This window comes from Anolis carolinensis, chromosome 4, assembly GCF_035594765.1.
Source record: "Anolis carolinensis isolate JA03-04 chromosome 4, rAnoCar3.1.pri, whole genome shotgun sequence".
NCBI lineage: Eukaryota > Metazoa > Chordata > Lepidosauria > Squamata > Dactyloidae > Anolis > Anolis carolinensis.
Window position 1 is genome coordinate 114,740,223 of NC_085844.1, and position 12,111 is coordinate 114,752,333.

The following is a 12,111-nucleotide window of genomic DNA, read 5'->3' on the forward strand; positions in this document are numbered from 1 at the left end:
ACTGCCATATAATCCAGTTCAAGGTAGATTTTTTTACAGTTGCGTAGAAGGGGCCTCGTATAATCCAGTTCAAACCAAATAATATAAAATCATAAATATAATATATAAAATTACTGTGCCTCCAACAAACAAAAAAAAGGAACAACCAAAATATTGTATATTCACAAGTTTTAGGAAATAACATATACTAACTACCACCAATTCCTCAATACTTTATTTCCCATACCACCGCACATTGCAACAGCAACGTGTAGCTGAGCACAACTAGTATAAAATAAACATATGTGGTGTCAAAGTAAGCAGCATATTCTTAATAGTTCTATTAAAACTAGTGGTCGAGTTTCTAATACTCTGCCTTGTGCAGCATGTTTGTTCAGACTGTGATCTGTCTAGTGAAATTTATAAGCAGATGTCAAAATATATGTTTCTTTCATGAACTTGAAACTGTGAAATTGTTTACCTTCCCTTTAAAAAAACCTCTCTCTTTTTAGATCGAGCTGGAAGCATTAGCACCCTTGATTCCTTGGATTTTGCCAGATATTCAGATGATGGAAATAGAGAGACAGATGAACGGGTGGCTGGTAAGTAACATTTTATTTGGTACCAGTACTATATCGATCTCATGTATTTTTACAATTTATTATAATTTTAGCTTAATACACTTCAGACAATATATTTTTGAGTAGATAATTGAACTGATAAAACTACATCTTACTTTCTTTGCATTAAAACAAAAACAAAGCAGCATTATGATGTTTCTGTCCTTGAGATATTGTCACAAAGCACTAACATTAGAAATCCTACCTAGAACACCCCGCTTGAAGCCTACCACTACTTATAGTTGTTGAGGAAATTAAACAGTCTTGAGATACTCTATATGAACTCTTTTTAAAAATGACTGTTTCTGCTTATGCTGAATGACTTACATATTGGTTCAAAAAGGCTTGAACAAATAGGATGATTGCTAATAAACTGAGTTTCAGAATATTGAATGAGTATAAATGCCAGAATAACCAAAATGGGTGAAATTTTTGAAAACTGAAAGTGTTCTACCAACTCTAATGTTTACCTGCCTTGTTTAAATGAATGGACCTTTTTTATTCACAATGAAAGTGATTTCAGTGGGTCTACTTTGGGTAGGACTAACTGATCTTATTCTGTTAGTTCTTGCAAAAAATAATAGTCAGGAATATGAGAAGCTTTTTCTTAATTCAACTAACAACTTTAAGGTTGCCTGTTTTGCTTTTAGAACAGCAGTTTTAAGGAGAAAAGTCTTTAATGGCTATGCATATTTTTCCATAGAGAACTCTGTGTTGCTGTATAATCTTGGTCTACAAATGTACTACACAAAGGTAGTCCATGGATTTGTACCATTCTTCAAGTTGTCACCTGCCAGTCTGTGCCAAGTTTCAAGAAAAGAAATAACTGCAATTAATAGGAGCAAATATGGTGCTGAGGGCCCCTGGTGGTGGCACAGTGTGTTAAAGTGCTGAGCTGCTAAACTTGCAGACCGAAAGGTCCCAGGTTCAAATCCCGGGAGCGGAATGAGCACCTGCTGTTAGCCCCAGCTCCTGCCAACCTAGCAGTTCGAAAACATGCAAATGTGAGTAGATTAATAGGTACCGCTCCGGCGGGAAGGTAACGGCACTCCATGCAGTCATGTCGGCCACATGACCTTGGAGGGGTCTAAAGCTTAGAAATGGAAATGAGCACCAATCCCCAGAGTCGGTCACGACTGGACTTAACATCAGGGGAAAACCTTTACCTTTACCTATGGTGCTGAACTCTTATATATGGGGAGCGAGGGGGACTATCAGTTCCCTACAACAAATAGTTTAAGAAGCACTGGTCTAAAATATAGCAGCTCAGTACATGTCTGCAGGCATGTAGCAGCTGTCGGTCTCTTGCCACTTATTCAACTCTTTCCTTGGAGCAGGATTGCCCAACTTATTTTGAATTAACCCCCCCCCCCCCCCCAATCATTCTTGGTCAGTAATCACGATGTTTAAAAATGTTTAAAATGTCACCTTTGATCGAACACTAACACTTAGGAAACACTGTATGAATACCAAGCACAAATTTGCTGCAACCAATAACATCCTGCAGAAACTTACTGGCAGTGCATGGGGTGCAAACCCAAAATTAATAAGAACATCAGACCTGGCCTTGGCTTACTTGACTGCTGAGTATGCCTGTCTGGCACAAGTCTGTCCACGCAAAGTGGGTAAACAGCACTGAACGAAACATGCAGAATATTCACACGATGCCTTAAACCTACACCTGTTGATAAACTCTACAAGCTAGCTGGCATTGCCCCCCCCCATGTGCGATGGGAAGTTGCTGCAACTGTGAGAGAAATAAGGGTGAACACTGTGAAAACCATCCACTGCATTGGCTATCAGCTTTCTCCCACTAGATTCAAATCAAGGAAAAGCTTCATGGGAACCACCATTCCTCTTAATGTTCCTCCAGCAACAGCAAGAGTATCCCTCTGAGCAGCTAAACCAGGCAATTCCAACTGGATGCCCCCCTATGAGGGTCTGCCTCCAGGGACAAACCAAGAATGGGCAACTTGGAAGTCCCTGAACAGACTCAGAAGCGGAGTGGGTAGATCAAAAGACAACCTGGAAAAATGCACTACCTGGAGGAATCCTCCATCTTGTGTGGCTGTGGAGCAAAACAAACAACTGTTCATATGTGTGTTTGCCCACAATATCCTGCCTTGTGTACAGAGGAAGAATTGTTTAAAGTTACAGACAATGCGCTCGCTGTTGCCTGGTTTTGGTCAAAAACTCTTTAGCTGTTTGTGATCCCTTTATTTTATCAGTTTTAAACTTATTTAATATGCAATGCTTTTGACACAAAATAGATTAAATAAATAAATAATCACGCTGCTGCAGTCTCACAGCCAGCCAAAACATCTGGAATAAACCAGGTTAGGATCTTCTTAAACTATCACAGGAGAGATACTTCACATATACCTTTCCCTGCTATAACACTTTTTTCAGAGCATTCATTTATGAATATTGGAGAGATCAGTAGCAGTATTGCAGCAAGACAAATACCTTCAGTATCTGATTCTGATTATTGGCGTGCTGGAGAATAAAATATTTATGACCTGTTTCATAACTGTGTAACTATTAGCTGCAGAAATAGTGACAGAAGCAGTACTGGTTTGTACTACAGTATTAGGTAGAAAATTGGAAGTCATTTGGAAACAATAAGATTGGTTATAGAGGTTTTAGCATGTTTAAAAATATTTTAAAGGTCTTAGGTATCTCTTCAATTAAGAATTTATATAATAATAATCATCCATCATCATCATCATCATCTTTATTTCTATCCTGCCCTATCTCCCCATGGGGACTCAAAATAATTAGCCAATAAGAAAAGTAGTGTCAGCTTACCATATTCATCATCATTCTGACCCACTGTTTCCTAATGGCTCTTTGGCCCTGTTCTCAAATGGCACATAGCTCTTCCTTCAATACCGTCTTGTGAGATCCCCTACTTCTTTTTGCATCTGTCTTTTTCTTGTGTTGCCTCTTTATCATCCAGATACTCTTTCATTTAAGCCATCAGCTGAACTACTTTCAGGATCCCCTTTTTTCACTGTGTACCCAGTTCTTTATTTGCAGTAGGTCTCTCTGTGTTCCCCTTGATGTTAATAACATCTTACCTTCTACTGGTCCTAACTTAATTAAGCTAGTCTTAATTAAGATGAATCGTGGTTTCCAAGCTGAATGACATGGAAATATGTTGTTAATTAAAAACTGAAGCTAAATATTCTGAATCACTTCCTGGTAGAGGATAGGGTGGAGTGTTACAAGCATGAGGCTCACTGTGGCTCTTTCCTAGGTGTTCATTCCATAATTCCAGGCATTCATTCCAGGCATTTCCACCATGGGTCAAAACTCATTAGACCTATCCCAATGACCATAATCCCTTATGAACACACATATACTGTACTCAAAATGCTCACTATCTTCCTCTTTTTTTAGAAGTGGAAATTGAGTGATTTCATCTTGGGAAAAGGGCATAAGGGAACAAGAGGAAGTGAGAACAACTATGCGCTGTTCCACAGCTTCTTTCAGTTCTGCATATTTTTCCAGGCCAAGATTGGTACCAAAACTGATTTTTCACTATACTCTCATTTCAGCATACTTTTGCGACAAAAAACAGGATTTACCTTGTAGGATTTTTCCTTTCCAAACAATAAAGACTACAGGATTGAGAAAGAGTGAATCAAACAAAGAGTATCAAATAGTTCTATTTCAGCCAGTGTGTTCTCTCAAAGTGATGGCCTATCAGTATTGGTCACTTTGAGAACTGGATTATAACAGTGGTTCTCAACCTGGGGTCCCCAGATGCTTTTTAATGTACAACTCCCAGAAATTCCAGCCAGTTTACCAGCTGTTAGGATTTCTGAGAGTTGAAGGCCAAAAACATCTGGGGACCCCAGGGTGAGAACCACTGGATTATAAGGAATCCATGTTGGATATATTCACACTAGGGTTTTGCATCATGCCAAGTTGAGTGAACTCATAACCTTCAAATGTTTGTTATAATGCTTTATATATTAGTTGTATAATAAGAATGGCTGCTCTGAAGTACTATCAGCATGGATTATGCCTTTCATGGTGAAGAAGATATGCTGTTTTAAAGGCTGGTTTCTGTAGAACAGCCACCTTTGGGTTTTGTAGTGCTCTGCCAATATAATGTCATGGCTTTTTTAAAGAAGGGCAAATTGAAATCTTCCTCCCACTGCAGTCCTTGCAGCACCCTCCAATGGGAAGGGAAATTCTCTAAAATAGTTATTTTGTGTGATGCGGTCAGGTAGATAAAGCGCCCACGTGAAAGACTGGCTGTATCCAACCTAACAAATTTGGATACGAGCTGTCTTTATCAGATGTATCTTGAGACTCTAGTGCTGAATTAAGTGATATACTGTTGAACTAATCTTGAACTAAACTGTCTAAAGAAAAACCATGCAGCAGAGTAAACTGTATTAATGGGAAATTCAAGTATCATTATACTGTTTTGTTTAGTGTCGTATTTAGGAAATGGAAATACATTGCCGTCTGACATGGGTTTATGTAATATGGGTTTTCTGGCTTTCTGTGCCCTTTGTGAAATGTCTTGCTGTTGAAATTCAGTTCTCTTACTGGAATTCCTGAGCTGCTATACAATTTGTGTTTTTGCTATTTTTTAAGACATTTTATCATCTTGTTGCAGGGCATTTCTGATCTGCAATTGTTCTGTAACCATTTGTTTTTATGTATTTTAAAGGAGGAAGCCTATACATCATAGTTGAATTAATTACTTATTGAATTCTTCTAAAGCTGAATAGTTTTTAAAGCCAACATTAATTAATTACATTACTGGCTGCTTTTACAGAATGAGTTAATATATTGTAATGTTATTTTCAGACTTTGTTGCACAGAAATATTTGCAGATCAGCATTGCTGAATTCTACAGATTTTTTTCCCACACCTCCTCATCAAATCCTCAGTTGTGCTTTTGTATTCCTGCAGTAAAATTCTGTGCATCAAACAATTTACTTCCATGTAGTAGATGTGATGTACTCTAACTTCCCCTTCTGTTTTTGGAGAAGTAAAATGCAAACTGAGTGAATTGTTTTTCCATACATGCTCATGGCTCATATAATACAAAAATCCACTAGAAATATATGATTATTGATATACATTTTAGAAATATTCAATAACCCATGAAAATAATCTAGCTAAAGACTTTTTGTGCACAGTACTCTATAATTCATCCTTTTGCCAATATAAAGATTTTCAGTCACTCCTTGAAAAGGATATTTCCCATGTAACCAAATCTTCTTAATTTATTTCACATCGATAGTATTAAAGTTTTATTTCATATTGTTAGCAGTAAATTCCAAGCCTTGAATTCAGTTTAATAGAATAGTCAGTATCACATTCAATATTATAATATATGTATTGGTCAGTTCAATATCAGTACTTTGCATCCTTTTAGTAGTTCATTAATATATAAATATAAACATAAATGTAATAAATATGAGTGAAAGATTTCATTTATTGATGAGATTTTGTGATTTTAAAAGTACTGTGATTTTCTCTATTTTTAAATTTATTTTCCTTGTTTGTAGCTAATTGTCATATAATTTTAATTTTATTTGAAAATAAAAAAATTGCAGCTCTCACAAACTCAGCCAACTTGTTGAGTGTCTCCCAATCCCCATCATAGTTACTTATCCCAGATCTGCTATCAGTATTGGTGCTAACATGGGTGAATTGGATCATTTCACTGTGATTTCTAAAGTTTGCATTGACATAAAAAAAATCCACATAAGCTGCTTCACACAAAAGCATGCTACATGATAGCAGCTGCCATATAATATGCAGTGTGTTCATTAATAAGTGTAATTGCTGGCAATTCTATACAATTTAGGTAGCTTAATCACATCTGCCTGATCCCACAAAACCAGACACACTTACATCCTTACATCTACTTTTTGTTAACTTTAAAGTCTTAGTGTGCATTACTGCTTTGTAGTGGGAGTTGTTCTAATGTTCTGAACAAATTAAAAGTGGTACAACATTCTGCTTAAACCCTATAGCATTCCCTGTCAGACAGCTTTAATTATTAATTAAGATTAGAGTTTAATGATGGAAAATGTTCACCAGTTTGCTTCAGTCTAACTCTGCTGCATGCGTTCATGAGTTCCATAAAGATTGCATGCTTTGTCCTTAATACAAATTGTATTTTATTTTCATATCCATCCTTGCTTTTTTATATTTCATTTTTGTTTCCCTATTCTTGGTTGGATGCCTGTGTATGTTTAATCCAAATCCTTGTCCAGTCCTGGAGTTTGAACTACGGAAAGCAAAAGAGACCATTCAGGCCCTCCGAGTCAACCTGACTCAGGCTGCAGGTGGTGTACATAAACCTTTTCCTTAGTTTTTGTATTTTGATTTTAAAAAATGAAATAATAGGTAATGTATTTCAAAATAGAGAATAATACTTTTTCGTGTATTGGTATTTGCAGAAAATGAAGTTCCTTTGCAGGAACGGAGAAATTACAAATCAAGTCCTGAAATTCAGGTGGGTAGTTGAAGATGCTGTATTTGTTGTTCCAATATATCAGTTTTGCATCTAAACTCTGACATGCTTTAGGCTGGTGGTTTTCTGGATCCCACAGCTCAAATTACTTTGTGATGCTTAGATGTGTGATTGTCTTGAAATACTTGTTAATCGTAATAGAAATAGCAGTTCTAAAAAGGCAAGCACTTAAATCTCTTATGTTTATTCCCTTCTTAGGAACCAATTAAACCTCTTGAAAAAAGAGCCCTAAACTTCTTAGTCAATGAATTTTTATTAAAGAATGGTTACAAGCTTACTTCAATAACTTTTTCAGATGAAAATGATGATCAGGTAAGTAGCAGTAATATGATATTCAACATACTTTTTTAAAAAATGTATTCTCTAGCACTCAGTCATATTTTAGTATTATTTCTATAGAACTACAGCATTTATTTCTTCAGCATGTTAGGGGCAGGACTGAACAAGTGCCAACAACATTTGCACATGTTGTTTGGATAGCAACTCCCATCAGCCCTAGCTGGCAACATCTAGTCGGCTGCACTTTCCTCAACAATACAATGTAAAGTTATTGTGTTGTTCATAGGAGGAAATAAAAAAACACAGGTAAAGACAAAATGTTGCTGTGTTTCATCAGTTCTTCTGCAATTCTCCAACCAGCTTGCAGTGTGATATTTGTAGGACTCAGACACCTTGTTGATTTTTTTTCCTTGCTGTGTTATGAAGTGCTTACATTTCCTGGTATTAGACTGACTGCTGGCATTGAGTCTCATTTTTTTTGTACTTTGTGGGAGTGTTCTGGACATTATGAAAAGGGGATGATAGCTCTTCCCTGAATTTGCTAAATAGAGAGGGGAATCTTTAAAAAGAGGGAGGAAAGGAAATCTGCTTTCTTTTCCTTTCTTGTGAACACCCCTTCAACTTTGTCATGTCATCTTTTGGATTGCTCTCTTCTAATGGTCCCCTTTCCGCTTCCCCTCAATTTCCCCATGAATTCCAAGTGAAATGTCTTGTATTGATAACCCTATATTAGTGAAATACTCCAAATTGTGGCATTTGCTAGACTCACCCTTTTTACTTCCCATCTCAACTTTACATGATGCTTGCCTAGTTGAAAGGAAAAGCACAATGACTGTTTTGCTTTTGCACTTCCGAAGGACTTTGAGCTGTGGGACGATGTAGGTCTGAACATCCCAAAGCCGCCAGATTTGCTACAACTGTACCGTGACTTTGGTAACCACCAAGTAACTGCAAAGGATGTTGTGGATGTAGCAGTTGGCACGGAGGAAGATGAACTGGAGACAAGCACCCCTATCCTAGAGAACATTCCTGTATTTGGAACAACAGAATCAATAGAGGTAGCCAAGTGCTGTTCACCTTTGCAAGTTTAACATGTGCTACAATTTAACGGAATATTGAGTTTTCCCTTTTGTATTCCTTTCATTTAGCAGTGCGTAATGGTGCAGAAATTAGAAGATCAAATCAATGCATTAAGCACTGAGAAATGGTCTCTCCTGGAACAGATACAGAGACTTGAAAGGTATGGATTGCAACATTGTGATTTGCGGACTCTTTTTAGAGGTCTTGAAACGAACTGTTGGCACTGATGGATGTATTACTAGATATGGCTAGATTGTAGTACAGAATGAGTATCCCTTATCCAAAATTCTTGAGACCAAAAATACTTTGGATTTAAATATTTGTAATACCTGTTTTTGCATATATATGCATAATAAGATAGCTTGGAGATGTGACCCAAGTCTGAAGCAAATATTCATTTCAAAGTTTTATATACACCTTATACAGAAAGGTTGAAGGTAGTTTTATACAATATTATTGTGCATGAAATAATGCTGGTGTACCTTGAACCAACAGAAAGCAGGTGTCACTATTTCAGCCATCTATGTAGACAGGTTTTTATTTCACAGTATTTTGGATTTTGAGATAAGGGATACTCAACTTGTATCCAATACAATTGAGCTGAAAAGTTTATACAACTATTATTGTAAACTAGTATATTCTTCAATAGATTTTAATAGGAGGCTAGATATGTAAAACTTTTTTCTCAGTTGTGGCCTGAAATTCAGTGATGTGAATGAGTTAAGGCACAATCTACCTTACATCACCGTAAATAGCTACTGTTTTCTAGTACCATCCCTCCATGATATCCTACTAGGTAGTTAATTGTTTATCAATTGTCTTTATTGTTGCAGCTGCTGACATGCAATGTGGGGAGTGAATTTGGAGGACGAGAGTGTACACATATGGTGGGGAGAAATACCACCATAATAGTGTAGAGGGCTTACTCAGCTGTATTTTTTTCATGGTTTTTAAAACTTTACTTTGCACAGGTGGCAACAACAGCAGACCCTTCCTCTCAACTGGCATATATTTTCCCTCAAAGGGCCAGAAAAAACATTGATTCACATAACTGTGCAGGGAGGTGGGATGGGAATCGCTACTTCTTCCAGAGCACTGGAGTGGATGAGCAGGAAGGGAAAGTTTCCAAATGGACAGCCACAAAACAAGAAAGATAGATGATCTTGGAAGATCTGTCAAAACTAGGTTCTTCTAGTTTCATAGCTAGTAGGCACTCCTTGGGGCAGTCAACGTTATCTGTTTAGGCAGTAATGACTTACCCTTGAAAAACTGGTCCACCATTTCGGGCCATAGTCATATCAGAATTGGATTGGACTGTCATTAAAGACTGAAAAACTCAATTGGCTCAAATTTCTCTGGTCAGAGTTCTCTTGGAGTAGTAGAACCTGCTATATTAAAGCCAATAGAGCTGAATTGTTTCTTGCTACAATAGCACTATGTAACAAAATTTGAAATAAAAATTCCTGGCTTGAAAGTGTTATTTCTATTTAATTTTGTGACAATTACTTTGAAAGTAGTTGTTATACCCCAGAAACTTTGTTTTTGTGACTGCCACAAACTATGCTGAATTGGTTGAGATTCTGAAATATTCATTGAACAACTATAGCTGCAGGGTGTCCCACAAAACGTGCTGCAGGGTATCCCACAAAAACAAAGTTTTTGCAGTTTAATAAATTTTTCCATGTTGTTTATGATAGAACCAATTAGGAAATGACATTTTTAATTCAGGAACAAAAATCGTATTATATAGTGTAATAGGTGCAGGTTTGGCCTTAGAGGCTCAGTCCCTATAAACCTTCTCTAGGTCATCTGAAGTATGGTTGAGGGTTAGCCTAACTACACAGTAGTCCCCTGTTATCTGGCCTTCTCCTTGCCTGCGTTTAAACAGATTCCAGAGGTCATTTTATTTTAGTAGGTAATTTTTACTCAGACCTTGCGATAAGTTTGTAGAAATATATTATAACACCTCTGAGACTGAAGGAAGATTGCAGCATAAGCTGTCATAGACTTTCGATGCAGTGTGTGTGCATGCTTGCATATGTTTGAATAGTTATAGAAATGTATAACTTGTGGATATATATATGAGCTAAAACAAGTTTATTGGAGGACAAAGTAGAGAAAATAGATGTTACTTACAGTCACGATGAGTGGTGAGTGTTTTAGGGATGTAGTATAAAGCAGATAGGGAACCAGAACAAGTTGTGATAAAATGGGCTAATACGGCTATGTGCTTGAATTCTACCACCATGTGATATGTTACATCATTTGCTTCCTGCTTTGATTTCTCAATGTCTAAATCAATAACTCTTTCTCTTTCCCCAGTTCTAGTTCCCATATAATTTTAATGTTGTGAAACAGGAAAGGTACCTGGACTGAAACAACATTTTAAAAACCTACTGTTAATATACATCATAGATTACTATAAGTGGTTTATTATTGACTAATCCTTTCTTTAATTCCAAACTAATATTTTCCCCTTTTCTCATTTAGTGAAATAGATTACTTAAGAAGTGAAAAAACTCCTATTCCAGTGATGTACGACTCGGTCCAGTCTTCTGTAGCTCAAGTGCCTCTCACAGTCCCAGATAATGGGAAATATTTAGATATCAAGAGTTCATCTAACGATGATAAACATGCTGAAACTGAAGAGAAAAGGATTTTCTCAGAATCTGAATCAAGAACTTTTAAAGGAGATGCTCGAATATCTCTCCCTTGTAAAGAGACACTTTCATCTTGTTCCCCGTCAAATAAAGCTGCAGTACACTTCGATAAACCCAATAGGTTAGTGATGCAACATTGATTACATTATAGGGTAGGAATACAAATATTGAAGTTGTATTCAGTATTCAATACTAGAGTATATATTTTACTTCCGACAAATACTCTAGTAGTTTTAACAACTGAGTAGAGGATTTTAACTTATAGAACCATTGGTAAGATTCTTTTTCATTTCAGATGGGGGAGAAATGCCGTCTGATCTTCCATCCTCCTACACTTTTCAAATGTTTATGCTAGGTACTGCATGTGAACTAATAGTACTGCTCTAGTCTGAGGTCCTAATATTTCTACATTGTTTGTGCCAACTTAGTTGCACTCATCACATTTAAGAACTGTCTAGCTCTAATAGTTAGTAAATCCTATTTCATTGAAAAAAAGTTGTGACTCTCCATGCAAGGAAATGATAGAATGATAGATGCATGAGGACTTTAATCCCTACTATACAAGTATAGTTTTGTGTCACAGTTCAAGAATGTTGCTTTGATCAAAGCATATTATGTTAGCCAAAATATGTTTAAATCTTGTTTTTAAAGAATAGTTTCCCTGATGTGTAGCTTTTTTCTCTCTTCTTGCATTTTTGCCAAATAACATCGCATTGATTTGGGCTATGGTCTCATTTTATTACACCAGAAACACTTCTGTATACACACAGACAGATTCAGTATCACAGATTGACAGTCAAAAAGTGAACTCAACATTTTAAAGTAATTATAACATCATTCAAAAGTGGGAACATGTGAAAGTTTAGAGGGCCACATTAATCATCTAGGAACCCTTGGAGGGCTGCAATTCCCATCATAACTTTCCCCACACAAAATAAAAACTGCCTGCCAACTGCCCTTTACAGACAACAGAGGCAACTTC

At 36.7% G+C, this 12,111-nt stretch overlaps 1 protein-coding gene across 4 annotated transcripts in view; it reads left to right on the forward strand.

Annotated features, from left to right (window-relative positions):
• The window catches only part of relch (RAB11 binding and LisH domain, coiled-coil and HEAT repeat containing), a 75,698-nt gene that overhangs the window by 17,953 nt on the left and 45,634 nt on the right, over positions 1 to 12,111 (forward strand). For 2 of the 4 annotated variants that reach the window (XM_062977647.1, XM_062977646.1), the window contains exons 2-8: positions 492 to 581; positions 6,851 to 6,922; positions 7,037 to 7,092; positions 7,309 to 7,422; positions 8,247 to 8,447; positions 8,538 to 8,629; positions 10,960 to 11,250. In XM_062977647.1, the coding sequence (XP_062833717.1) occupies positions 492 to 581; positions 6,851 to 6,922; positions 7,037 to 7,092; positions 7,309 to 7,422; positions 8,247 to 8,447; positions 8,538 to 8,629; positions 10,960 to 11,250 (916 nt within the window). Of the gene's footprint in view, positions 1 to 491; positions 582 to 6,850; positions 6,923 to 7,036; positions 7,093 to 7,308; positions 7,423 to 8,246; positions 8,448 to 8,537; positions 8,630 to 10,959; positions 11,251 to 12,111 lie in introns of those variants that run through there. The other 2 variants (XM_062977648.1, XM_062977649.1) reach the window with 2 other exon arrangements.